General features: G+C 49.3%; 2 protein-coding genes across 5 annotated transcripts in view; one reads left to right on the forward strand and one right to left on the reverse strand.

Annotated features, from left to right (window-relative positions):
* Positions 1-22,421, reverse strand: part of LOC310714376 (uncharacterized protein) — a 61,669-nt gene extending 39,248 nt beyond the window's left edge. Inside the window, exons 1-2 of one of the 2 annotated variants that reach the window (XR_014529652.1) lie at positions 22,283-22,421; positions 19,439-19,496 (exon numbers count right to left, since the gene is read on the reverse strand). Coding sequence is in view for 1 of the 2 variants with exons in the window: in XM_083519814.1 (XP_083375940.1) it covers positions 19,439-19,496; positions 22,283-22,381 (157 nt within the window). In the remaining variant the exon portion in view is untranslated. The remainder of the gene's footprint in view (positions 1-19,438; positions 19,497-22,282) is intronic. The other variant, XM_083519814.1, reaches the window with a different exon arrangement.
* The window catches only part of OTULINL (OTU deubiquitinase with linear linkage specificity like), a 33,727-nt gene that overhangs the window by 4,247 nt on the left and 3,411 nt on the right, over positions 1-26,069 (forward strand). The window contains exons 1-7 of one of the 3 annotated variants that reach the window (XM_083519645.1): positions 2,605-2,756; positions 17,658-17,811; positions 19,484-19,515; positions 19,617-19,708; positions 22,421-22,570; positions 23,510-23,638; positions 25,267-25,539. In XM_083519645.1, the coding sequence (XP_083375771.1) occupies positions 17,705-17,811; positions 19,484-19,515; positions 19,617-19,708; positions 22,421-22,570; positions 23,510-23,638; positions 25,267-25,539 (783 nt within the window). In that variant the 5' untranslated portion in view covers positions 2,605-2,756; positions 17,658-17,704. Of the gene's footprint in view, positions 1-2,604; positions 2,822-17,657; positions 17,812-19,483; positions 19,516-19,616; positions 19,709-22,420; positions 22,571-23,509; positions 23,639-25,266; positions 25,540-26,069 lie in introns of those variants that run through there. The other 2 variants (XM_083519647.1, XM_083519646.1) reach the window with 2 other exon arrangements.

Raw genomic sequence — 26,069 nt, forward strand, 5'->3', positions numbered from 1 at the left:
CCCTAGGAATTAATAAAGGGTAGGATTTTGATTATTTTGGATGTGAAGGGATAATAGAAGCTGCAGAGGAATTCCTGGGCTAGCTTTTGCAAAATGACCTGGACAGGCTAGGGCCATTTAAAGCAAAATACGGGGCCATTGAGGTCCACTGGCAATGCAAGAGAACTGTCCTTCCCCACTGGCTAGAGGTGTGAACAGAGGCAGCAGATTTGGACAGTTGCCAGGATAACTAGGTGTGGTGTCACCGGAAGAGTTTGGGGCTTTTGACAAGAGGCTTGGAATAGCTGGGAAAGGGGCAGAACCATTTTGGCTGGCTGGCTGAAGGCAGGTTGGGAGAGATGCCTTGGACTCCAGTGTTGCACTGCTGTGAGGAACAAGCCTCACTTGAGCGGACCGTGCTGTAAGATCTGGACACCCTCTATGTAGACTAAAGGTGTAAATATGTGTAATTAAAACATATTTCTAAAGGTGCGACAGTTCCCACCATATCTTGATTCTCACAGCAACACAGACCCTTGGTGAGTGCCTGGAATCTTGCCACATGTTGAGGGTGGAGTCCAACTTTTGCAACACTATTTTCAATAGCTACGAGCCAGATACAAAATGCACCCGAAAAGATAGGATATTACATTGGATAAAATATGATGTTTCAATGCAACACAAGCTATACAGATGTATATTACAGCCATATAAGGGACACGGGTGGCGCTGTGGGTTAAACTACAGAGCCTAGGACTTGCTGATCAGAAGGTCAGTGGTTTGAATCCCCGCGACGGGGTGAGTTCCCTTTGCTCGGTCCCTGCTCCTGCCAACCTAGCAGTTCAAAAGCACGTCAAAGTGCAAGTAGATAAATAGGTACCACTCCGGTGGGAAGGTAAATGGCATTTTCGTGCGCTGCTCTGGTTCGCCAGAAGCGGCTTAGTCATGCTGGCCACATGACCCGGAAGCTGTACGCTGGCTCCCTTGGCCAATAAAGCGAGATGAGCACTGCAACCCTAGAGTCAGTCACGACTGGACCTAATGGTCAGGGGTCCCTTTAGCTTCACCTTACAGCCATATAAACTAGAGGCCAATTTCAAATAACATTTTCCGCCTCTGAGACTGTTGTTCTTCAATCTCCACCATTCAAAAACCAAGAAGTTTAGGTCATTCTGCATTACTTCTGTCCTGCTTTTTTATGGACTACTGAAGCAAATGGTTTGGCAGTTATTTCCTGAAGAAAATTATTTGGGCTGCTGTTTGTTTGCTAAATTATCAGCATGTACAAAACGCACGGGGGGTGGGCAGTTGCCCCTCCTGGATTAGCTATCATCTCTGGATTCCCAGATTTCTTAATGAAATATTTTTTAGAAAGCAACTCTTGCCATTGTAGAACCTAAAATAATTGGCAAAATATGCAGGAACTATCATGCCCGTTCATTTTCTAACAAACTAACCTATTTCCCCAAGTCAATGTGTTTATCCAACGAATGAAATCATGGTAATGACTAATGTCAGGAAAGCAATTGGCCAATTAATCACTTGAACAAAGAGAAGTTGAGAAGGACACACCCATTGTCCAGAGAAGAAACTTATTGACTCATTTTATAGCCATTTTTGGTCTTCCCTGGTAAAGTAATTGCTGCAATCCAACTCGTGTTATTACGCCACGATCCCCAGCTAAACAGGTGCACAACACTGTCCTGAACTGTAGTCCAGTGTTGCTCCGTGTTCAAATTTGTTTTAGATGGGGCAAGCAGGCCTGGCTACTGCTTAGCCTCCAGACCTACCAGAAATGATAGACCTGTTATCTGATGCTAATCGTATTTGGTTATGTATTTGGAGTATTTAGTTATTCCTCCACCCTGCAAAAAAGCAAATCCTGGGGATCCCCCATAAGCATATTGCTCAGAGTGGCTCTTTCTGCTTTAACTGCAGACTCTAATATAAGCTTTTATTCAGATCAGGGCTATGAATTGTTCTAGTGACCAGTTGGCCAGAATTCATGTAGGCCTTTTTCTGCTGAACAGGCTGTGTTTTTAGAGGTCTTTGAGCTGGTTATGTGCATTTATTCTGAAACTGCTGCAGTAGGAACAAAATAACTTTTGACTGCTAACACCTAAAGGCCCTTCATTGGCTCCTCTTTCTCATCTTGCACAACGTTTTCAGAATGTGGATGTCAAAATAGTACCATGCAGTGCATTTCACAAAACCTAGGCTCATTAATTTTTTTAAAAAGGCTTTTCAACATGCTGTGTCCAACAGCCTGTCAAACCCAACACAAACTTTTTTTAAAAAAAACGGAAGGCGGGGCTGGTGAGGTTGCAGTATGGTTTGGATGCAGTGCGCGATTCTGCCTTCACAAAAATTGTGGAATACCTCCCTTCTCATGCCTTCCTTCCAAAACACGACCAGGACCAATTCAAGAATCAATGGCAGTCTTTCCTCTCTTGTTTCTCGCTTCCTTGCCCTTACATCTACTTGTAACCTCGCCTTTAAAATGCCCAAGTGCGCTTCGACTCCAGCAGCACCAAGAGAAAGGGAGAAGAGAAAGTGGGCTGTTACTCCGCGAGGGCTTTTCTGGCCATCGGGGCGTCTCTCCTGCCCGGGCCGCCAGCCTCCAGAGGCGTGGCCGGTGTCGCCTTTGTGTCCGCCAGCAGCGGGCGGAGTGAGGCTGGTGTCGCGCCTTCTCCCTTCCTTTCTGCCGCCTCCACTCACCCGCGACCGCCCTCTGAGTGCGCCGCAGGCAAGAAGAGGCCCGAGCAGCTGCGGAGGCGGTAAGGAAGACCAGTCCGCTGTCAGCGGCTCTTCTCCGAGAGCTTCCCCGAGGGCGAGACCCGGGGTGGGGAAGGGGCGCTGGCTGCGCGCAATTACGCAAACAGCGGAAGGCAGCGCTTACTTCTCTCTTTCTGCACTTCCCTTCTCTGTCTGGCGCGCCCAGCTCTTGGGCTTCCTTTCCCCACAAGCAGATGTAGCTGAGGGCCCCGATTCCATACTTCCTCGGCAACTCCCAGCAAAGTCCCCCCCCTTTTTTTTTTTTTTTGCTGCCTGACTTGTTCGCTGGGAAACCTCGGGCAGCGCCTGGTTTTTCTGCCCGCGCGCAAAAGCGCTCCAGGCAGAGACTTTTTACGCGTCGCCTTTGTGTATAGGTGCGCGGTTGAGTTTTGGACAAGGAAGGGGAGGGGTGGGTGCGTTGCTAGGTTTTTATTTTATCAGATTGCATGGGGGAGGGGTGGGAACATTTGCTTGTAGACTCGAGAGCGTTTGGCACTAGGCGTTATGTGCCAAAAATGGAAAATAGGGAAAAGTTCAAGGCCAGAGACATCCTTACTTCTCATACAAGTTGGATGGCTCAGCTGGTTAGAGCCTGGTGCTGATAATGCCAAGGTTGCAGGTTCGATGCCCATATTAGACAGCTGCATATTCCTGCATTGCAGGGGATTGGACTAGATAATCCTCAGGGTCTTTCCTAACTCTTATCATTCTAAGTCGGCAGTGAACTACACCTCCTCTTCACAGTAGAAGTTAAGGCTTGAGGCAGGGGTGAGAGAAAAAAGCAGTCTAAAAGGCATTGTGGCTAGAGCATAATCCTCACACATTATTTGTGTTGTGTGTGATCAAGGATGCAAATGTTTGTGGTATCCTAATGTGGGTTGCAGTTGCTTATTATATTCTTTTGCGCACTCACACTCGCAGGCAGCAGAATGGGTACCTGTTATATTTCTGCCCACAAGTAAATAGCAACTTCAGGGGGTGGTTTTAATTGAGAGGGGAGAGTTAACACTTCCCCCCATTTCCCAGTCCCAATCCTGCCCCATGCAGTTGTTTTCAGTCCTTAAAAAAAAACGTGGGAGATCTCATTCACAGATATTCTACATCACATCTGATTTGGCCTGAAAGAAAGAGTTGTGTATTAGGAAGCTGTTTGCTCAAATTCATCACTATTGTTAGATTATCATTTTGGAATCCATCCCAGTAAGCCTCAAAACTCAAGTTTTGCTCAGAGCTCTTGTGTGGCAGTGGGGTAGAGTGCCAACCAACCAGAAAAACAGGCTAGCCCCTCACTGGTTTTATGTTATCCCTCTCTCAACAGTCAGCCTCCATTCCGTGGCACACTCATGCTCAGCCCTCATTGCTTTGGTTTGGAGTCCCCCTCTTAGGGTACTGTCAGAGCTGCTTGAAGATCCTAGCTCACAGAGGATCACGCTAGCCAGCGATCATTAAGTAAAAGTCTTTATTGAATTACAGTTTCCATTCTCACGCTGCTGTGCGCAACTCTACGTCTAGTAGCTAGATCGGCGAAGCTCCGTCTGAGTCTCCGCCCCGTGTGCACCAACTTAATATCCTAGCCTTGCTCCACCTTTTCCGCCTGACTGTCCTCCTCTGGGTCCCTCTACCCCCCGGGGCTTCTTCCTTCCGGGATTCTTCTGACGCTGACCCGGACCCTCCTGCCTCCTTGCGCCGGGCTTTAGGACCTGGTTCCCTTTCGGGGCTGCTTACTGCGCCGCCTTCCTCTGCATTTGAACTTGGCGCGCGCGCCCAACCTTCCACTTTCCTCTTAACCATTTCTTCGCTCCCCGATGGAGGTGTGGCCACTCCTGACTCATGCCCTCCCTCCTGTGGTGAGCTGCCAGCGCTTCCCCCCTGGCTCCCTTCCTCTTCCCTGCTTCCTGGCGGTGACGCTGGTCCCGATTTCCAGCTGCTCCCCCCTGAGTCCCCTCTGGCTCTATCTTCCTGGGGTGCCCCCCTAGACTCCCCCCTTGCCCTGGCCACTGGTGCTCCTTTCTGTGAATCCTCTGATTCACTGGAAAGACTAGGAGATCTCGGGTCGTCGTCATCACTCATCTTTTCTTCTGCCTCCTCCCCTTCGCTCTCTGTTTCCTCCCTTGCCCGTGCCTCTGCTCCTAAACCCCTGACATCCATCCCCCCCTCGAAGCCCCCCATTCCCCCCTCCCCTCCTTCCGGTGCTGGAGCTGGGGGCTGCTGTTGCAAAGGGACGAACGTCGGATATCGGTCGCTTCCCGTGGCGGGCCTCCATCTGAAGTCTCGCGGGTCTTCCTCCCTGCTCTCGTCGACAACGGTCACCTCCGCTTCCATCTCTGTGCCGCCGTGCTCGAAACCAGGGTCGTCCCCGAAAACGTCCATGTCCGTCTCTCCCTCACTTCCTCCTGGCGGTGTTGCTCGTCCTGGGCCTTCCAGCCACCGTCTGCGGAACTGCTCCTCTGGTCTATCGTCCCACCAATACGAGGGTTCTGATGCAGATCCCGAGGGTGACCCCTCCGGGGAACGGACGTCTTGTGTCGGGTCCTCGTCCGAGTCGAACCCCCGGAAAGTGCTGGCCGAAAGCGTGAAAAGCCAGTCGTCGAAAAAGTCTGCTGGCATAGGTCTATGGGGGAAGAGGGCATGAAACTCGTCTTTGAGGAGAGGTTCGTCCAAGGCGTAGCCCGGCACCCAGCTGTTCGCACTGGCCGGGGTGCCCTCCTTGGCGAGAAAGTATTCTACCCCCTCTTCCCCCCATCTGGAGTCCAAAATCTCCGTGACTTCGTTGATGCGCTCCTTCTGTGCCACTCCCGCGTGCCCTGTTCTGTCTCTGACCGGACTCGGCGCCGTTCCGGGTTCCTGGAACCTGTGCGGTGCCTTGTAGGGAGTGAGCACCGATCTGTGGAATACCGGATGCATTCTGGAACCCTCCGGAAGTGCCAGTCTGAAAGCTACCGGGTTGACCTGCTCTTCGACTTGGTAGGGCCCCAGTTGTTTATGCCCTAGTTTCTTCTTGGCCAACGACCTGGCCGGCACTGCGTGGGCTGCTAACCAAACCCAGTCTCCCACGTGGAGCTCTTCGCCAACCCTTCTGTGCTTGTCCGCTTGTACCTTGTATGCGTGCTTGGCCAGCTCCAGGTGGCGCCTCAGCTGATCGTGGACTTCCTGCAGCTCCGACGCGAACGCATCTGCTGTCTGCGGCTCCCCCTCCCCCATTCTTTCCAGTCCCGGGAAGGTTCTGGGGTGCCTCCCGTTGTTGGCGAAGAACGGCGTGACCCCCGTGGACACGTGCTTTGTGTTGTTGTAGGCGAACTCGGCAAGCGGCAGGTAATCCACCCACGTCGCAGGCTGTTGATTTGCATAACATCTCAGGTACTGCTGCATGATGGCATTGACCCGCTCCGCTTGCCCGTTGGACTGCGGGTGTCTCGCCGACGCCAGGTTGATCTTGACGTTCAGGAAGCCCATCAGCTTCTGCCAGAAATGCGAGATGAACTGCCGCCCCCGGTCGGACAGAATAGACCGTGGCAGACCGTGAACCTTGAACACGTGGTCTATGAACAGTTTGGCGGTTTGCTCCGCCGTGGTCACCTTAGCACACGGAATGAAATGCGCCATCTTGGAAAACAGGTCCACCACCACCAGCACTGCCGTCTTGCCCCTCGAGCTGGGCAGATCCGTGACAAAGTCCAGGGCCACCCTTTCCCAAGGTTCGACCGGAGTTTGCAGCGGTTCCAACAGTCCGGCCGGCGGTTTGTGCACTGGTTTGGCCCTCTGGCAGGTGTCACACCTCGCCACGTAGTCTGCGACCTCCCCTCTCATTCCAGGCCACCAGAAATCCCTGGCTACTAATTCCACCGTCTTCTCCTTGCCAAAGTGCCCGGCCGTGGGCGCGTCGTGCAGCTGCTGCAGCACCTTGGCGCGAAGGTCGTCTCCCGGCACGTAGATGGCCCCTTTACGGATGAGCAATCCATCTCGTAGCTGGAAACCGTCGGCTGCAGCCGTGCCCCTTTGCACCTCTGCCATCTTCGCTTGCGCGAAGGAGTCATCCTGCAACGCTCGTCGCACCGCCTCCAGGTCCACGGTGGCCGCGGCGCACGCCCATACTGTTGGTGCGAAGATGTGCATGGCGGCCGCTGGCGTTGCGTCCTCCAGATACTGTGGCTTACGGGAGAGGGCGTCCGCCATGATGTTAGTGTCCCCCGGGACATACTCTATGCGGAAGTCGAAGTTCGCAAAAAACTCAGCCCAACGTATCTGCCTCTGGTTTAGGAACTGTGCCGTGCGCCAGTGCTCCAGATTCTTGTGGTCCGTGCAAACCTGCACCGTGTGCTTGGCGCCGATCAGGAAGTGCCTCCACGCTTTGAACGCTGCATGAATGGCCAGCAACTCCCTGTCCCAGATGGTGTAGTTCTGCTCGGACTTGCTGAGCTTCCTGGAGTAAAACGCTGCCGGTCGCCACACCCCCTGCTGGTCCTTTTGCAGCAGGACCGCCCCCACGGCTCTGTCCGAGGCGTCTGTCTCCACCCTCATCGGCCTGCTGGGGTTGACGTGAAGCAGCTGCTCTTCCGACGCGAAGAGACGCTTGAGTGCCTGAAAGGACTGCTCCGCCTCCTCTGTCCAAACGAACTTCTTTTTCTTGGAGCTAAGCGTGTCTGTGATGGCCGCTGTCTGCATAGCGAAGCCCTTGATAAACTTGCGATAGAAGTTCGCAAAGCCGACAAACCTCTGGACCTCCTTCCGGTTGCGTGGACTCTTCCAATCCAATACCGCGCGAACCTTGGCGCTGTCCATGGCGAGCCCCTTGTCAGACAACTTGTAGCCCAGAAAATCCACCTCCGTCACGTCAAATTGGCACTTCTCCAGCTTGGCGTAGAGCCTATGTTGCTTTAGTCTGGTCAGCACTTCCTTGACGTGTCTGTCATGCTCCTGCTGCGATTCCGAAAAGATCAGGATGTCATCTAAGAAACAGACGCACGTCTTGTAGAGAAGTCCCGCCAACACGTGATGCATGAAAGCTTGAAAAACGTGGGAGCCATTTTGCAATCCAAAGGGCATAACTCTGTATTCGTAGGTACCCAGTGGCGTGAACATGGCCGTCTTCCACTCATCTCCCTCCCGCATACGAATGAGGTTGTACGCCCCTCGCAGGTCTAACTTGGTGAACACTTTCCCCTTCCGCACCTTCGCCAGGAGGTCGTCGATTCGGGGCATGGGGAAGTCCGACGGCTTGGTCCCATTGTTTAAAATGCGATAGTCCACGACCAGTCTTTTTTGGGGCGTGTCTCGCTTTTTAACAAAGAATACTGGACTGCCCCCCGCTGCCTTGGACTCTCGGATGAAACCGCGCTCCAAATTATGATCTATGAACTGTTTGAGTTCCTGCAGCTCGTCCTCTGACATGGAATACAGTTTCCCCTTAGGCAGCGCCACCCCCGGCAGCAGGTCAATCTTGCAGTCATATGGTCTGTGAGGGGGTAGCCTGTCTGCCTCCTTCTCGCAGAAAACTTCCAAAAATTCTGCGTACTTGTGGGGAATCGCTTGCAGCGTGCCTAGCAGCAGCTGTGACTCCTCTTCCTCTCCTTCCTGCCGGGGCACGATGCAGTGTTCAGCACAAAAGGAAGAGCCGAAGATCAGCTGCCTCTGGTACCAAGCCAGCGTTGGGCTGTGCTTGTCTAGCCAACTCATTCCCAATACAATGGGCGTATCCGATAGTTGAGTGACATTGAAGCTGATGATTTCTTTGTGATTTCCAAGTCGCATCGCCATGGGCGGCGTCTGCTTCACCACTTGCCCCCCTAGCAACTCCCTGCCATCCACCGTGACAACCTGCAGGGGCAGTGTGGCCGGCAGCAACTGTATAGCGTGCTTGTCGACAAAGTCCTGCCCTATAAAGTCCGCGTTGCTGCCCGAGTCAACTGTGATGGGCACGTCAGTGGTGATTCCATTGGGCAGCTGGAGAGATGCGGTGAGCCTCACCACTGGTTTGGGCGGGAGGGGGTTCACGGGCTGTAAAACCTCTGGGGACTGCGTCACTAACACGTCTGGCTGGGCCCCAGGGCCTCTTCCTCCAGCCAGACTGCGTCGTTTCCCTGCTGTGGTCCCCCTTGCTGCGTTGCTGCAGTCACCATTGCCGAGGCTGCAGTAAGCTTGTGGAGCCTCTGGGGACACTCTTTTGCCATATGCCCTGGCTCCTCACAGACGTAACACTTCCTGTTCCCTCTAGGAGGCTTCGCTTTCACTGCTGCCGGTGCTAGGGCTCTGGTCGCTGACTGAGCCCTTGCACCTCCAACCTCCATAGGTTCGGCTCCTCCTCCTGGCGGAGGCGTGGATTGCGCCTGCGCTGCTTCTCTGGGAAGGAAGGAGGGGTCCCTGGCTGGTTCGCGCCCTCCACGCCCTTCGTCCCTGCTCCACGGACGTTCTTCCAGCCTCACCCCCACTGCCAGTGCCCTCTGAACGACCTCCTGGGTGGTTCGGGGTCTCTCCCCCCTCGCGATCTCATCTTTAATCGAGTTGTGCAGCCCCTCCCAAAAGAGGTCTCTTACAGGAGCCGAATCTCTGTCCCATTCCAGGGCACTGACCAAGGCGAAAAAGCGGGCATGATACTGCCTGACGCTGGCCCTCCCTTGTCTCAGCCCATGCACCTCCTTCCGTGCAAGATCCACGTCAATACTTGATAAAAAACACCCATCCATCGCTTTAATAAAGGCATCTGCATTCTGGAGCGCCGGATCCTTATCTCTCCATAAATTGCGTAGCCATGCTTTAGCATCCCCATGCAAATGGGACATGATGAATCCCACTCTCTCTTGCTCATCTCTAAAGTCTTTATGCAGCAGTTGCAGTGCGCACAGTACGTCGGCTCTAAAGTTGGGATACTGTTGCAGGTTCCCATCGAAGTGAGAGACCAGCCCGCCTGTCCGTCTCGCCAACCCAATTCCCTCCTGCCGGGGTGTCTGCTTTGTCAGCACGTCTAACCTGACCTGGAGATCCCTGCAGGCGGCAGCTGCCTCCTCCTCTCTCTTCCTGGATGCGAGAGCCTCGGCATTCAGTTGTGCCACTGCTTTTCTGAGTTCCTCTATCTGCTGCTCAGCCGTCATGTCGTCTGCCGTTCGTGAGCTCGCTAGTAGGCACCTGTTTCTCTCCCCTCCTCGAGGCTGTAGATGCCCACAATCGGGAGACGGAGCTTACTGTCAGAGCTGCTTGAAGATCCTAGCTCACAGAGGATCACGCTAGCCAGCGATCATTAAGTAAAAGTCTTTATTGAATTACAGTTTCCATTCTCACGCTGCTGCGCGCAACTCTACGTCTAGTAGCTAGATCGGCGAAGCTCCGTCTGAGTCTCCGCCCCGTGTGCACCAACTTAATATCCTAGCCTTGCTCCACCTTTTCCGCCTGACTGTCCTCCTCTGGGTCCCTCTACCCCCCGGGGCTTCTTCCTTCCGGGATTCTTCTGACGCTGACCCGGACCCTCCTGCCTCCTTGCGCCGGGCTTTAGGACCTGGTTCCCTTTCGGGGCTGCTTACTGCGCCGCCTTCCTCTGCATTTGAACTTGGCGCGCGCGCCCAACCTTCCACTTTCCTCTTAACCATTTCTTCGCTCCCCGATGGAGGTGTGGCCACTCCTGACTCATGCCCTCCCTCCTGTGGTGAGCTGCCAGCGCTTCCCCCCTGGCTCCCTTCCTCTTCCCTGCTTCCTGGCGGTGACGCTGGTCCCGATTTCCAGCTGCTCCCCCCTGAGTCCCCTCTGGCTCTATCTTCCTGGGGTGCCCCCCTAGACTCCCCCCTTGCCCTGGCCACTGGTGCTCCTTTCTGTGAATCCTCTGATTCACTGGAAAGACTAGGAGATCTCGGGTCGTCGTCATCACTCATCTTTTCTTCTGCCTCCTCCCCTTCGCTCTCTGTTTCCTCCCTTGCCCGTGCCTCTGCTCCTAAACCCCTGACAGGTACTTTTTCCATCAAAGTTTTTAGTATGCCTAGAAACCTTGAAGGTTCCCGCAAACCTGCCTGAAACTTCCCTCTTGTGTGTGGCTAGCAGGATTTTGACTACATGAGGATCCACACTTGGATAATTGAGTTTGCCATTAGTACAGTGATACCTCGGGTTACATATGCTTCAGGTTACATACGCTTCAGGTTACAGACTCCGCTAACTTAGAAATATTACCTCGGGTTAAGAACTTTGCTTGAGGATGAGAACAGAAATCGCACGGCAGCGGCATGGCAGCAGCAGCAGGAGGCCCCATTAGCTAAAGTGGTGCTTCAGGTTAAGAAGAGTTTCAGGTTAAGTACAGACTTCCGGAACGAATTAAGTACTTAACCTGAGGTACCACTGTATACAATAAGCCCGCAACTTATGTGGGAGTTACGTTCCAGGGATAGTGCCTTAAGCCAATATTGTTTATAGTCAAAACCTATTGGGTTCAGTGGCTGGTGGGATTGCCAACATCATTTTTCACAGAACCTCACCACTTTAATTTTTTTTTTAAAAAAAAATTATCAAGTGTGTAAAGCTGAATGCACACAAGTTAAATTAGCTAAAGTGGTGCTTCAGGTTAAGAACAGTTTCAGGTTAAGTATGGACCTCCGGAACGAATTAAGTACTTAACCCGAGGTACCACTGTACTTTATACCATTGCCAATGCCTGGGCTGTCTACTCTGGCAGTGGCTTTCCAAGGTACCTTTCAGGTCTGAACCCTGCACCCGATCCTTTAGCTGAGTATTGATCTGGGACCTTCTATATAAAAAGCATGACCTCTGTCACAACAACTATTTCCCCAGAGAGATTCTGCAGAACTGTGCCTCGATACTATCAGTTCTGTGTTATGCTGCTGTCACACAGTGGAAGAACTCAGAGTTTCCAAAATAAGGTTAAGGTTGTTTGTTTAACAAAACACCTTAAAATAAAACAGATGCTTCAGGTTACAGACTCTGCTAACCCAGAAATATTACCTCGGGTTAAGAACTTTGCTTCAGGATGAGAACAGAAATCGTGCAGCGGCGGCACAGCGGCAGCGGGAGGCCCCATTAGCTAAAGGGGTGCTTCAGGTTAAGAACAGTTTCAGGCTAAGAACAGACCTCAAGAACGAATTAAGTTCTTAACCCGAGGTACCACTGTAGACGCTTCTGGCACAGGGACATTCCACACAGGAATTGCAATTGAAGAAGAGCTACAGAATATTGCAAGTTTGAAATCAGCCTCAGGGGCAAGAAGTGTGGGGATACCGAACCCCTAATATTAAACAGCTGCAGGATTTTTAACAGACTTTTAGTGGGCACCTTATAGAAGCCTTTAAAGAAAAGAAGTGAGCTTGGGTGTGGCATGCAAATGCTCAGTCAAAATAGGCAGGCTTTTGTAGTTTCTGTTCCTCCCGATGAAATATCAGAATCCAAAGTCCAGGCTTTCTAGACCACTCCCTTTCTGACAGGTGTACCTAAAGCACCTCAGTCCTGTGCATTTCCCTCAAAGACAGAGAAAGGGAACCTGCGGCACTCCCATTGTGATTGGACAACAGCTCCCATAATACCTGGCTATTGTGTTAGTTGGGGCTGATATGAGTTGGAGTCCAACAGCATATGGAGGGCCACAGGTCCCCCCCCCTACAAGAACCAACTCCTAGAAGCCATGGTCTCTTCACTCACCACCAATAAAATATTTGAGGGAGCTGTGCCCCCCCAAGGTTGATTGGCATTGACATTCAGATGGTGTGTGTGCACACCATGTCTTGTGATCTACTATGTACCAATATTTTTTTTCAAGTTAGTGCCCCTGCTCCCCACCACAGCTCAAAGATAAGGCCTCTTCTGAAAGCCTAAAAGGCAATGCATATATTTTTAACCTGATTTATCAACCTCTACCCGTTACACATAAGGGATGCAGGTGGCGCTGTAGGTTAAACCACAGAGCCTAGGACTTGCCGATCAGAAGGTCGGCGGTTCGAATCCCCGCAACGGGGTGAGCTCCCATTACTCGGTCCCTGCTCCTGCCAACCTAGCAGTTTGAAAGCACGTCAAAGTGCAAGTAGATAAATAGGTACCACTCTGATGGGAAGGTAAACGGCGTTTCCGTGCGCTACTCTGGTTCGCCAGAAGCGGCTTAGTCATCCTGGCCACATGACCCGGAAGCTGTATGCCAGCTCCCTCGGCCAATAAAGCGAGGTGAGCACTGCAACCCCAGAGTCAGCCATGACTGGACCTAGTGGTCAGGGGTCCCTTTACCTTTACATGTTACACACAGTTTGAAATTTAGGGACTCCCCAGACATCCTTTCTATTCTACACACATAGTGATTTATGTTCGTGATGATGTTGGAGTCATTATACATGATCCTGCTATTTGAGCCTTCAAAAATTTTGGAATGGGCATACTACTTCATTTCCAATCAGTGCATGCCCTACTGAATCCCTGGGGACTTCTCATACGACAAACGTTCTGGTGTTTTGCTTGGGTTTTGTCCTGCTTTCACTGCGCTGCAGTGAAAGAGCACCCCCATCCAGACAGAAATCAAGTGGTAACATTGGGGAAGCGTCGCAGGACAACTAATAAAGCAGAATGGATGTGTGGACAGTCCAGTATGAGTCCACCATTAATGCACCAGGACTGCATCAATAAAGACGCCCTGATTTGAATGATTTACTTCTGCCTTTGCCAAGTTAATGAGGCGAGGGAAATGCCGTATCTCTTTGGAAGAGCACATGCCTTGCATTCAAATGTCTGAAACCCTAGAGAGCTGCGGTCCATCCGTGTAATGAGCTAGATGAACCAATGGCAAAACTTTGCATAAAGAAACTAAGGCTTCTTTTGGCAAGGTGTGCTTTTGTCGCCCTATATTTAGACAACTGTTTTATAAGCAGACAGCTATCAATGATGTATCAATGACGCAGGTGGCGCTGTGGGTAAAACCTCAGCGCCTAGGACTTGCCAATCGCATGGTCGGCGGTTCGAATCCCCGTGGCGGGGTGCGCTCCCGTTGCTCGGTCCCAGCGCCTGCCAACCTAGCAGTTTGAAAGCACCCCCGGGTGCAAGTAGATAAATAGCGACTGCTTACTAGCAGGAAGGTAAACGGTGTTTCCGTGTGCTGCGCTGGCTCACCAGAGCAGCTTCGTCACGCTGGCCACGTGACCTGGAAGTGTCTGCGGACAGCGCTGGCTCCCGGCCTCTAGAGTGAGATGAGCGCACAACCCTAGAGTCTGTCAAGACTGGCCCGTACGGGCAGGAGTACCTTTACCTTTACCTTTATCAATGATGTTGCTTTTTGGAACATTAGCAATCAAGACAGGCATTTGCATCGAGCAGTACAGAGGTAAATGTAGGTATTTCTTCTATCAGGTACAAACTGACCTTCTGCACTGATGCCAGCAGCAAAGTAAACTTATTGAGGGAAAACATGGTTATTTAAAGTAACCCCTCGATTTTTTTTAGGGTGCCTGTCTTAAAGCCGGAGGTCATTTCTCAGGAAATGGAAGGGCACAGGGGCTAGAATGAAAAGTTTAGAGATGATGATGAGCTTCCTTTCTGATTTTGAGTTACCTGGAAGTGATGGGAGGCAGGGCAAGCGACCAAACGAGCTTCTCGCAGCCTTTAAACCACGGGTGTCAAACACAAGGCCCGTGGGCCGAATCCGGCCCGCCAGACCTCGTCATGTGGCCCGTGTAGCCAGCAATTCCTGGTGTCCGTAAGGGCCGCCCCCCTTCCCCCGCAAGCCCTTTTATCAATGACAAAGGCAGGGACGCTCCTTCCGCGCCTGTCCGGCTCTGCAAAAAGCAACACTTTCACGCGCTTGATTTGCAACCCAACCCAGCCGCGCGGTGCCCTTTCGGGTTTCTCCCTCTCCTCCTCGCCAAGCCCCGAATCGAGCCCGGCCTCCGCTGTCAAGGCCTGTCTGGCTCGCAGTACCCATTGCGGCGCTTGCTTCTGGGAAATGCGGACTGCTTCCCGGCTCTCCACCCTCGCTTTGCCCGCTTGGACGGAGCAAAGCACACGACACCGGCTGCGCCATCGCGGGGTCCGCGCACGTAAGAGCCGCCGCTGCGCACGAGGCTAGGGATCCTTCTCTCTCTCCCTCCCTCAGTTCACCTTTGGCCCTGATCGGAAAGGCCTGATCCCGGGCCATCGCTCGCTCTTCCCTCTTGCACGGGTGACTCGCCCGCCGCCTCCCCCTCCTTCTCTACTCCCAGAAAGGCAGGCTGGATGCGGGAGGGTCACTGCACCTTTAAAGTCCTGCACATTTTCTGCAGTGTGTACAAACACCGAGGTCTAGCCACAAAGTTAGCAAGCCTAGGCCCTTGTTAAGGTGGGCTGGAGGAGGGTTGGCTCGGAAAGCCACGCGGGTCACTTTGTGTGCGCCCCCCTCCAAGAAACCCACGCGCGACGGGTGCTGGCTGAGCAAGGTCGCTGCTGCAAAAAAATAAATAAAGAGAGCACGAAAGCAAAACCCGCGCCCCAGGGGAAGCTTGATGATAACCTCCATGCTGTTTTGCGGATTGCTACAGCACAAGACCTAACGCCAGACATCAATGGACTGACCTCAGGAAAACGATGTCAGCCATCTAGTCAGAAAAGTTAAAAAAAGTTAATGCCTTGTGTTTGCCATATGTGTAATAAACAGTGTTTGGCAATATTTGTATGTTTAAAAAAAAATTACTGTCTGTTACCAAAAATCATTTTTCAATAAATTGTACAATAATTGTACATTTGAATATCTACTTGCCATTATTCTGACTATGTTTCTGCTTTCAGAGCTAGTTATTACATTATTACAAAAAACACTAATAATTGAATGCAGTGACAATAATTTATGATAATAAAGAGTGGACACATAGTCCTACAGATACAACCGGCCCTTTGAGGGTGACCAAACTGCTGATGCGGCCCCCGATGAATTTGAGTTTGACACCCCTGCTTTAAACATTCCACACTAGCAACTGTCTCCAATTTGACCTTTCAGCTGAAATGCCTGATGGTGGTCACATGGGGAGACCTAAAATGTGAGATCTGAGAAAAACAGAGCTAAGGAAGTCCTTTTCGAAAATGAGGCCGACACTAGGCTTGCTACATCGCAGAATGGTTCACAGAATCAGAACTGTAGGATTGGAGGGGAACCCAAAGGTCATCTAAGTGCAACCCCCTGCAAATACAGGAATCTCCGTTAAAGCATCCGTAACAGATGACCATCCAACCACTGCTTTAAAACCTTCAAGGAAGGAGAGTCTACCACCTTCCGAGAGAGCCGTTTCTCAACCTTGTGGTGTCTTTTCGCTGGTTGACTTATTTCAGTTTCGTGACTTCTCAGTTGCAAGTACAGTGGTACCTTGGGTTACATATGCTTCAGGTTACATACGCTTCAGGTTACAAACTCCGCTAACCCAGAAATAGTACCTCGGTTTAAGAACTTTGCTTCAGGATGAGAACAGAAATCATGCTCCGGCGGCACGGCAGCAGCAGGAGGCCCCATTAGCTAAAGTGGTGCTTCAGGTTAAGAACAGTTTCAGGTTAAGAACGGACCTCCAGAACGAATTAAGTACTTAACCCGAGGTTCCACTGTACAGGCTTCTTTTTTCCACTTTTTGTTTACAAAATGGCATGAACTGCCAACAGTAAAACAAAAGATTTCCTTTGCACCATTTTTCTTTTTTAAAAAAGGGGGGACTGGGAAAATCTGAACAGGGTCCCTGATCTGTAAATACTGCTTCTGTTTTCCTGACTGCCTGATGTTTCGTTAGTTACGAATGTGTCATTAATATGGTGGGACGGGGCAGGGGGGGTCCGTTGTGTGCTTTCTAGGAAGAAGTGAGGGTATGCTGTTCTATGGTAGGGGACTCTGAAACGGTTGTATCGTCACATTGATAATACAGTAATACCTCCGCGAACGTCCGCCCCATCGACCGTCCATTTCGGTGAACGTCCGCAGCAAACCCGAAAGCACTGGAACGGGTTACTTCCGGGTTTGCAGCTCACGCATGCACAGAAGCGCTAAATCGCTCTGCGTGTGTGCGCAGAGCGGCGCTTCGTTGAGCGTCCGGGGCTCTGGAACGCATCCCAGACTCAAAAAAAGGTACCACTGTAGTGCTGAGAAATTAATAAACCTAACTGTCAGGGGTTCAGAGGCGAGGGCAAGGGAGGAAACAGAGAGCGAGGGGGAGGAGTCCGAAGAAAAGATGAGTGATGACGACGACCCGAGATCTCCGAGTCTTTCCAGTGAATCGGAAGATTCACAGAAAGGAGCGCCAGTGGCCAAAGCAAGGGGGGAGCCTAGGGAGACACCCCAGGAAGAAGGGACCAGAGGGGGTTCAGAGAGCAGCAGTTGGAAATCGGGGCCAGCGTCCCCAGCAGAGCGCAGTGGAGAGGAAGGGCGCCCGGTGTCGAGTTCCAGCGGCTCGCCGCAGGGGGGAGGGTATGAGTCAGGAGTGGCCACACCTCCATCGGGGAGCGAAGAAACGGTCAAGCGGAAAGTGGAAGGTTGGGCGCGCGCGCCAAGTTCAAATGCACAGGAAGGCGGCGCAGTAAGCAGCCCGGAAAGGGAGCCAGGTCCTAAAGCCCGCCACAAGGAGACAGAAGGGTCCGGGGAGTCAGCGTCAGAAGAGTCCAGGAAGGAAGAGACCACGGGGGGCAGAGGGACCCAGAGAAGAACGGTCAGGCGGAAAAGGTGGAGTAAGGCTAGGGTATTAAGTTGGTGTACAGGAGGCGGGGACTCAGACGGAGCTTCGCCGGTCTAGCTTCTAAGACGTAGGGCTGCACGCTGCAGCTTGGAAATGGAAACTGTAACTCAATAAAGACTTTTATAAAGTGAACGCTGGCTAGCGTGATCCTCTGTGAGCTAGGATCGGGAAGCAGCCCTGACACTAACATTTAAGAAGAATTACTTTGGCAATATATAAAAACAATGAAGGTTAATAATAATTCTTTTTTTCTGTTTTTAGGATAGAATGATGTACCCTCTTAGATCAGAGCTGTCAATCACCCCTACATGTTGCAAGCTGTAAAGGGACAGTTTGAATTAACCATGACTCTTCTTGCCACTGCTCTGTGGTGTTGCAGGCAACTCTATACATATATTGCTCATTTGCTAAAATGGTAGGTTTGATGGAGTAATTATTCCTCTGAAGTGCCACTGGCCCATGGTTAAAGTCAATGGGTGGGAGGGAAAGCACAGTCAATGGTCAGTGCAGCCAGATATTATGGTGGGCAGAGTTTGCAGGATTGCATAGTTTTCCTCTGTGTCATCCTACCCCATCCCTTTTCTCTCATGTGTGCACATGCATAGAACCATGGAATTGTAGAGTGGGATGGCACCCGAGTATTATTTAGACCAGGGATGTCCAACAGGTTGATCGCGATCTACCGGTCGATCGCGGGGCATCCCTGGTCATGATCCTTATTGATTACACACACACCCCTGCAAAAAAACCCCCACAACCCAGCTCTTTCCCCCCAAAATAAACTCAACAACTTTGGTTAATACAATGGGTAGATCGCTGCCTGTTGTTTTTTTAGTGGGAGTAGACCGCAGTCTTTTGGAAGTTGGACATCCCTGATCTAGACAACCCCATGCAATGCAGCTGCCCCCTACATGCACATATAAACACACACAGAGGAGACAATTACCAATTGGAGCAGTCTGGAAAGCTAGAAGTTGGGTGTGCAGTGTCCAGAGATTCAGATGACGCGGAGGGCTGCATAAGTAGGTTTTTCCAGCCCAGCATTAGAACCAAGTAACAGCCTTGCTAAAACAGATCATGAGTCCTTCTAGTCTAAGAGCAGGGAACCAGGTATCTCTGCCAGCTTCCAAGGTTTGGTATTCAGAGGTACAAGATGGACCAACATTGTAGTGTGGATTGATGCTGTTCAGCAGTCCAGCTATTCTGCTCCATTTGATTTCCCTCTCAGCTTTCCCTCCATTTTTAAAATACCGTTTTCAGTGTATTAGACGCCCCCATGTATAAGACGCCCCCTGTTTTGGGGGACTAAAATTTAAGAAAGTGGGGGGAGAGGGCACAGAGTTGTTGAGATTTTGGGGGGGATTACCCAGGGTTGTTGAGATTTTTTTAGGGGGAATTGCCTAAAATTGCTCACCCACATGCAGGGCACTTCCTCTTGTCTGTCCCCTCGCTGGTAGAATCTGTCAATCGCCCTCCCAATTGCCACAGCATCAGCAAATCAACACCAGCCATTGACGCATCAACCAATAACACGCCCAATAGTCACAGCAGCAACCAATCAAACATCCACCCTATGCACTACCCATGTATAAGATGACCTCCACCTTTTAGTGTAATTTTTAAAGAAAAAAGCCTAGTCTTATACATGGAAAAGTACAGTACTTCTGCAAATATCAAAATTCCTCTCGCCCCAACCTCTATTGAGCCAGTGCTGCCATTTTGGGTACATAAACAATGGTCCTCACAGCCTGGAAATTTGAAATAGAGAGCATTGGGCAGCCTGAATAGCAGTAGCAGGAAATTCCACATGGAGACTCCATTTTGCCATCAGGGCAAATACTTCTTTATAGCGCTTTAATTTTTCCTAATCCTTTCTGAAGGGCCATCTAAGCTAGTGGCCATTTACCATATCTTGTAGTAGCGAACTATATTTGTTTTTGTGTTACACAATGAAGTGCTTCCTTCAGTCATTCACAAACCTCCTGCTCACCAGCTTCCAACAGTATAAATTATTATTATTATTATTATTAAACAGTGCTTACTTGATGCAGACTTTCTGACTACTGTTCTTGCTGTTTGGCTTCCAGGTGGAGCAGATACCTGCAGAGAAAATTCACAAGTAATATATGCAGTACTGTGTTAATGTTGTTTTTTGGGGGAAAAATTCATATAATCTTAAACAGATTCATTTTATTAACTGATACCTGCGCTTATACATAGATAACCAAGGTGTTTCGGCTGAAGCTGATTTGCTTGGCTACTGTGCAAAAGAATGGAAAGAAGAAACAGAGCAGGCCAAACACATGAGAAAGGTAAGACTAAGAATGAGAGGGGTGAGTTACTAATACGGAAATGGACACACTGCATGGATGGCTGAGCAAAATTCAGCTTGCTTGTTTGGCCTTCGGTTTTGTATATTTTTAACACAGAATCTCTGCTAAATGCCCGAGATAGCAAGATGAGTTTGGGCACCTGCATACAGAACACAATTCCCTGCTGCAAATTACAATTTCAGCATGACCGACCCTTGTGCCATTTTCAAAGCAGGGAGGAAATTATCATCTGTTTATTAAGTTTTCCGTATATACCGGCCTTTCATTCGAGGATGACAAGGCAATTTACAGTGTAAAGACACAAAAATATGTAACTTAATAAGAAATGAAGCAATACCCCCCAGTTTAAAAGGCCACAGGTTATTTATTTAGCCAAAGCTCTGGGAAAAGAGGAAATGTTTTCACCTGGTGCCTTAAGATATGTAACAAAGATGCCAGATGAGCCTTCCTGGGGAGCTCATTCCACAAGAGGGGAGCCGCCACAGAAAAGGCCCAGTCTCATGTTGCCACCCTACAGACTTCTCATGGAGGAGGCACACAAAGAAGGGCCTCAGAATATGATCGCTGGGTCTGGATCAGTTCATATGTGGGGAGGCCATCCTTGGGGTAATATACTGCAATGCAGTATCTGCCTTGAAATTTGAAATATCACAAAGTTGGCATGCAAATTCAGGACACAGTGAGTGTGGTTCGATGCAATTGTAATAAATGGCTTAGTTTTAAAAGAACAAGTTGACTCATGCCTGCACCCCTTGCTTGGAGGAGGAGATCGAAACCTTCCACTTTTGAATAAAAGATGGCGTTCTGTTACATCCACATTTGAGAAACCGTGCTTAGTTCAAAGGAACCAGGGTCATACTGGTTTCAGATTTGTTAATGAACCAGGTAGACTAAATCACAGGTTCCCACATAACTAGAAACTGGGATTTGGTCAAAAGGTGATGCTTTCAGTCCTCCCCCCTCAGATGCAGAGGAGGAGAGGGGAGCAAAGACTGTGCAAACATACGACTTGTTGCAGCTTGTTCTCCTACGAAACCAAAGTTCAAAATCCAGCTCAGCCCTCTCCCACATCAACAGACTTTCAAAGACTGCATGAAAGATGCAAACTGCACTACAGTGTCTCCCTTGAATGCATAGATTAAGCAATAACATTGAGCACATCCCTTCGCAACGTAATTCCACTTCATTCCTTACAGCCATTTTCAAAGGGGAGCAAAGACGCAAAATAGATCATAATGCACTATCCATGACAAGGTCTCCACCTCAAAAAAAAAAGGGATGCTTCATCTAGTAGTACATAGGTTTATAATAAAGCAGAACTCCAACTTTAAAAGCTTCCAAAACATGTGATTTTTGCTGTTGTTGTTACTAGCTAGCTTTCTACTGGTTTATGGCCTTGCCTTGCTTCCTGCCTGCCTGCTTCACCTGTAGCACATAAAGAGGTTTGTTGCCCAAGGCTAGGATATATTCAAATTAGGCTTCAAGGTGCTACAGTGGTACCTTGGTTCTCAAACACCAAAAACCCAGAAGTAAGTGTTCCGGTTTTCAAATGTTTTGGGGAAGCTGAACATCCAGTGCGGCTTTCGGCTATTGTTTTTTGGGGCGCCTGCACCAATCAGAAACTGCGCCTTGGCTTTCAAACTTTTCAGAAGTCAAACAGACATCCGGAACAGATTAAGTTTGGCACTTTTGTTTTTACTATTTATTTTGCATTTTTGTTTTGGAAACTTTTTCGGTTAATTTGTTTTTGTGACTGTGTGGAACCCAGTTCAGCTACTGATCGATTTGATTGTGTGACTGCGGAAATGGATAAAAGCCCCCCATCCAAACAATGACTATCATCAGTGCAAGTAAGGAAAAATAATATATATTTTTTTATCTCCTACAATACTGTCTTATTTATTTTATAGTACAGTACATTGATTATTGCTTTCATTTTATGGATCAATGGTCTCATTAGATAGTAAAATTCATATTAAATTGCTATTTTAGGTTTTTTTAAAAAAAAGTCTGGAACAGATTAATCCGTTTTGCATTACTTTCTATGGGAAAGCGCGCCTTGGTTTTGGAACGCTTTGGTTTTGGAACAGACTTCCAGAACAGATTAAGTTTGAGAACCAAGGGATCACTGTACTTTGTTCAGTCCCTGAATAATTGGTATCCCCGAGGTGAACACGGCTGTCTAATGGTTAGTTCCCATATATCGCATTGCAGTGAAGGAGACAGAACACAGGAGAAGGAAAATGAAACGTTCTCAGTGTCTGGAATCTTGGCCATTCAGGTATTAGAAAATTTGATAAGGTGTGCTTTTCCCCCCACCCCCACTAATTAACATGGTGCACAATCCATTGGGAAGCTCTCCTTCACAAGATTCACCGAAAATGTGGTGGTCTTGTGTGAGATAACAACTGTGCTGCTGCGCAGCTCCCATTTGCTTAATTGAGAATTGAATTGGAGGAATTTCTCCCCGTGGGTTGCATTCCAGTGGTCAGCTCTGACTGCCACCCATTCGGCTGCTCTTGCTGATACCCAAAATTGAGCCCCTGACCTTACCTCGTGGTAGAGCTGCTTGTGATGGTCTCCTTTAGAATGGTCCTCGATCAACTGCTCCAGCCAATCATTTGTCCCCATCCAAAATTCAGGAAATAGCATTCCTTGTTAATTTGGTATTTTCTCTCTTTTTCTTTTAAGGCCTATGAAGAGTTGTTTTGGAGACACCATGTGAAATATGTACGGGAGGTCAGGGGAGATAACTACTGTGTGCTGAGAGCTGTGTTGTTCCAGATTTTCAGCCAAGGTATTCCTCTTCCATCGTGGACAAAGACAACAGATGTCCTAAAGGTACGTCCTGAAACAAATGATTATATGCAAAGTGAATGATTTTCTAGTATATTAGTACATTTCCAAGCACAATTCAAAGTGTTGGTGCTGACTTTCTAAGCCCTAAACGGCCTCAGCTCAAGTATACCTGAAGGAGCATCTCAACCCCCGTCATTCAGCCTGGATGCTAAGGTCTAACTCCGAGGGCCTTCTGGCGGTTCCCTCACTTTGAGAAGTGAGGTTACAGAGAACTCGGTAGTGGCGCCTGCCCTGTGGAACGCTATCCCATCAAATGCCCAGGAAATAAACAACTATCTGACTTTTAGAAGACATTTGAAGGCAGCCCTGTTAAGGGAAGTTTTTAATGTATGGTGTTTTATTGTGTTTATAATATTCTGTTGAGAGCCGCCCATAGTGGCTTGGGAAACCCAGTCAGATGGACACACACAAAGTGGTACCTCGGGTTAAGTACTTTATTCGTTCCGGAGGTCCGTTCTTAACCTGAAACTGTTCTTAACCTGAAGCACCACTTTAGCTAATGGGGCCTCCTGCTGCTGCTGCTGCACCGCCGCCTCATAATTTCTGTTTTCATCCTGAAGCAAAGTTCTTAACCCAAGGTATTATTTCTGGGTTAGCGGAGTCTAACCTGAAGCATATGTAACCTGAAGCGTATGTAACCCGAGGTACCACTGCGTGTGTGTGTGTGTATACATATATTATTATTATTATTATTAATATTAATGTAGTATACATAGTTCTTCCCCTTTCTGTTTTATCCTCACAACAATCCTGTGAGGTAGGTCAGGCTGAAATCAACTAGTGAGCATTATTGCCGATTTCAACCCCGTGTCTCCCGGGTCCCAATCTGACACTGTACCCAATGCACCATGCTTTCATTCAGACAGAAATCCTAAAATTCCCACTGAACTCCTCCACTGGTTGCGCTCTCTTCTCTTTCAGCTCCCGGAAAAACTTCTTTATTCGCAAGGCTGCAACTGGATCCAGCAATATAGTTTTGGCTCAGAACAGTACACGGGCTCCAATACATTGGGGAAATTGCGCAGATGTATTGAAACGTTGAGAAGTCAGGTGAGTGGGAAGGTATTAGCAGGGTGGGTGGATTGCCCATTGTCACTATAAACTATCGTTGTGCTATGGATGAAATTATTAGGGCCACAACCTTACATAGCAAGCTGCCATATCAGCCCACTGGTCTATGAAACCCACCCAGTATTGTTTACACTGACTGGCAGCAGCTATCCAGGATATCAAACAGGGTTTTCTCTAAGCGAGAACTGGAGATGATTGGGATTGAACCTGGAATCATCATTCAAAGCAGATGTCCTACCACTGACGAAATGGGAAGGAGACAATTGAGGTGCAAGGAGGCAGAACATTCAATTAGTTTAATCTGTAGATCAGTTAACAGAAGCTCTAGTCAACTAATTAGTGAGAGTAATCTTAATTGGAGAAGGTACATTTAATATTAAAGGTAAAGGGACCCCTGACCATTAGGTCCAGTCGTGGCCGACTCTGGGGTTGCAGCGCTCATCTCGCTTTACAGGCCAAGGGAGCCGGCATACAGCTTCCGGGTTATGTGGCCAGCATGACTAAGCCGCTTCTGGCGAACCAGAGCAGCACACGGAAACGCCGTTTACCTTCCCGCCGGAGCGGTACCTATTTATCTACTTGCACTTTGACGTGCTTTCGAACTGCTAGGTTGGCAGGAGACATTTAATATTACAGGCTTGCAAAATAGAATTAAAATACACTTTTTGATGGGATGGGGAGTGGAGTGGAGTTATTCTTATTACTTCACAGTTACTGAAGAAAACGTTCACACCTTTTTTACAGAACCATAGAATCTCAAAAAGGCACCACATTGAGTTTTCAGTGATGTGCAAATTTATTGAACCGATGTGGTTTTAAAAAGCGAGAGATTAAGTGCATCAAATAAAGGCTTGTCTCAAAGGGTACCGTTTGTTTTTAAAGCTTGATAACTCACCTTTAAGGACAACTACTCAGAGCAGTGAATGGCTGAGATCTGAGTGGCTGAACCACAGGTGTTTCAAGCTACCTTTTACATCTGTGAATCATCATTATCTGTGTGCAAGTGGGACCTGTAACCAGTGGCGTAGCGTGGGTTGTCAGCACCTGGGGCAAGGCAAGTAATTTGCACCCCCTAACCTGTGGATTTGCGCCCCCTAACCCTAACCCCAGATGTTGCGCCCGGTGCGGCCGGCCCCCCCTGCACCCCCCACGCTACGCCACTGCCTGTAACAAAATCTTGCAAGGTACAAAATATTTACAGTGTTCCTGCCAATCAGCACTTCTATTTCATGGTATTTCATTTCATTCCTTCTCCCCACAATTTTCTTCTCTTTACTTCTGCAGCCAGTTGGCATTCCATGACCACTGAGCATGCTCAGTCCTCGCTGGGCCATTTTGGGATTTATTTACTTTTTTGCCACCTTGATAGTATGTTCTTGTTTTGGTATTCTGCTGTCCTTGGGCTTCACTCAGCTTGCTGGTTCCTTACTCCTACTCTTAGTGCCATTTTGGACCAGAATTCAGAGAACTTGAGTTTGCTGTTAGTATATACAATATTAAATACTTCAGCTAAAAATAAAACTGCTACTTGCTATTTAACTGTTTTATTCCTCAAGCTAACTTTTTGCCCTCACATCTTCTGCTTTTTGTTGTTCCATGCATTATAGTGGATGGAAGTCAGTAGTATTAAAGACCCATATGAAAGAGGGAACTTGTGCAACGCCCTTTTTGCTGATGAAAGTATGGAGCACAAACTGTACGAGGCCATAAAATTCATCATGCTCTACCAAATAATAGAAGCCTACGAATGCTTGAACAACAAGCAAGAGTGCATCCCAAGTTTTTTTAACCAGCTTTTTGTACGCGATACCTCCTTGGACCCTTTGAGCTACATGATGAATCATCTGAACGCCTTAGGGGAGAGAAGAGGCCTCGATCAGGTAAATATGAGCTGGAAAGCGTGTTCTCCATAACAGAGAGCATGTGTTGCGGTGGGGGCCAAAAAGGCCACCCCACTGTTGTTGGGCAAATTGGCCGCATGCTGTGAATGGGCAAGGAGTGTTGCTGGAGAGAATGTTATGTTGCTAAAGTGTGGGAGGGGTCAGAGGTCTTAAATACAGGGCTCGCAGCCTGGGGCCTTCTCTTGGGCTGCGTGCACCGGATCACCCACCCACCCTCCCTGAAAAGGGGGGTTCGTTGTCCTCTGACCTTGCTATGCCTGTCATGGGGTCGTCTGCCTTGGGGCAGGGGCCTGGTAGGAATTTTGTCCATTTGGCTGATTGGCTGTTGCCATTTGGTTTTTGCCTACTGTGTAGCAAATTGTCACAATTTGTAAGGTTGGCGGTTAGGCATTGGTTAAAATTGGTTGGTAGAGGGGTAAGTGCCTACCCCTCCAATGGTGGTGCTGCAAGGGAATTCCGTTAAAGGAATCCAGGGGCTTGCCATCCCTTTCATCCTAGTCCCTGGCATC

The sequence above is a fragment of the Podarcis liolepis genome (assembly GCF_965112155.1).
Source record: "Podarcis liolepis genome assembly, chromosome: 8".
Taxonomy (NCBI): domain Eukaryota; kingdom Metazoa; phylum Chordata; class Lepidosauria; order Squamata; family Lacertidae; genus Podarcis; species Podarcis liolepis.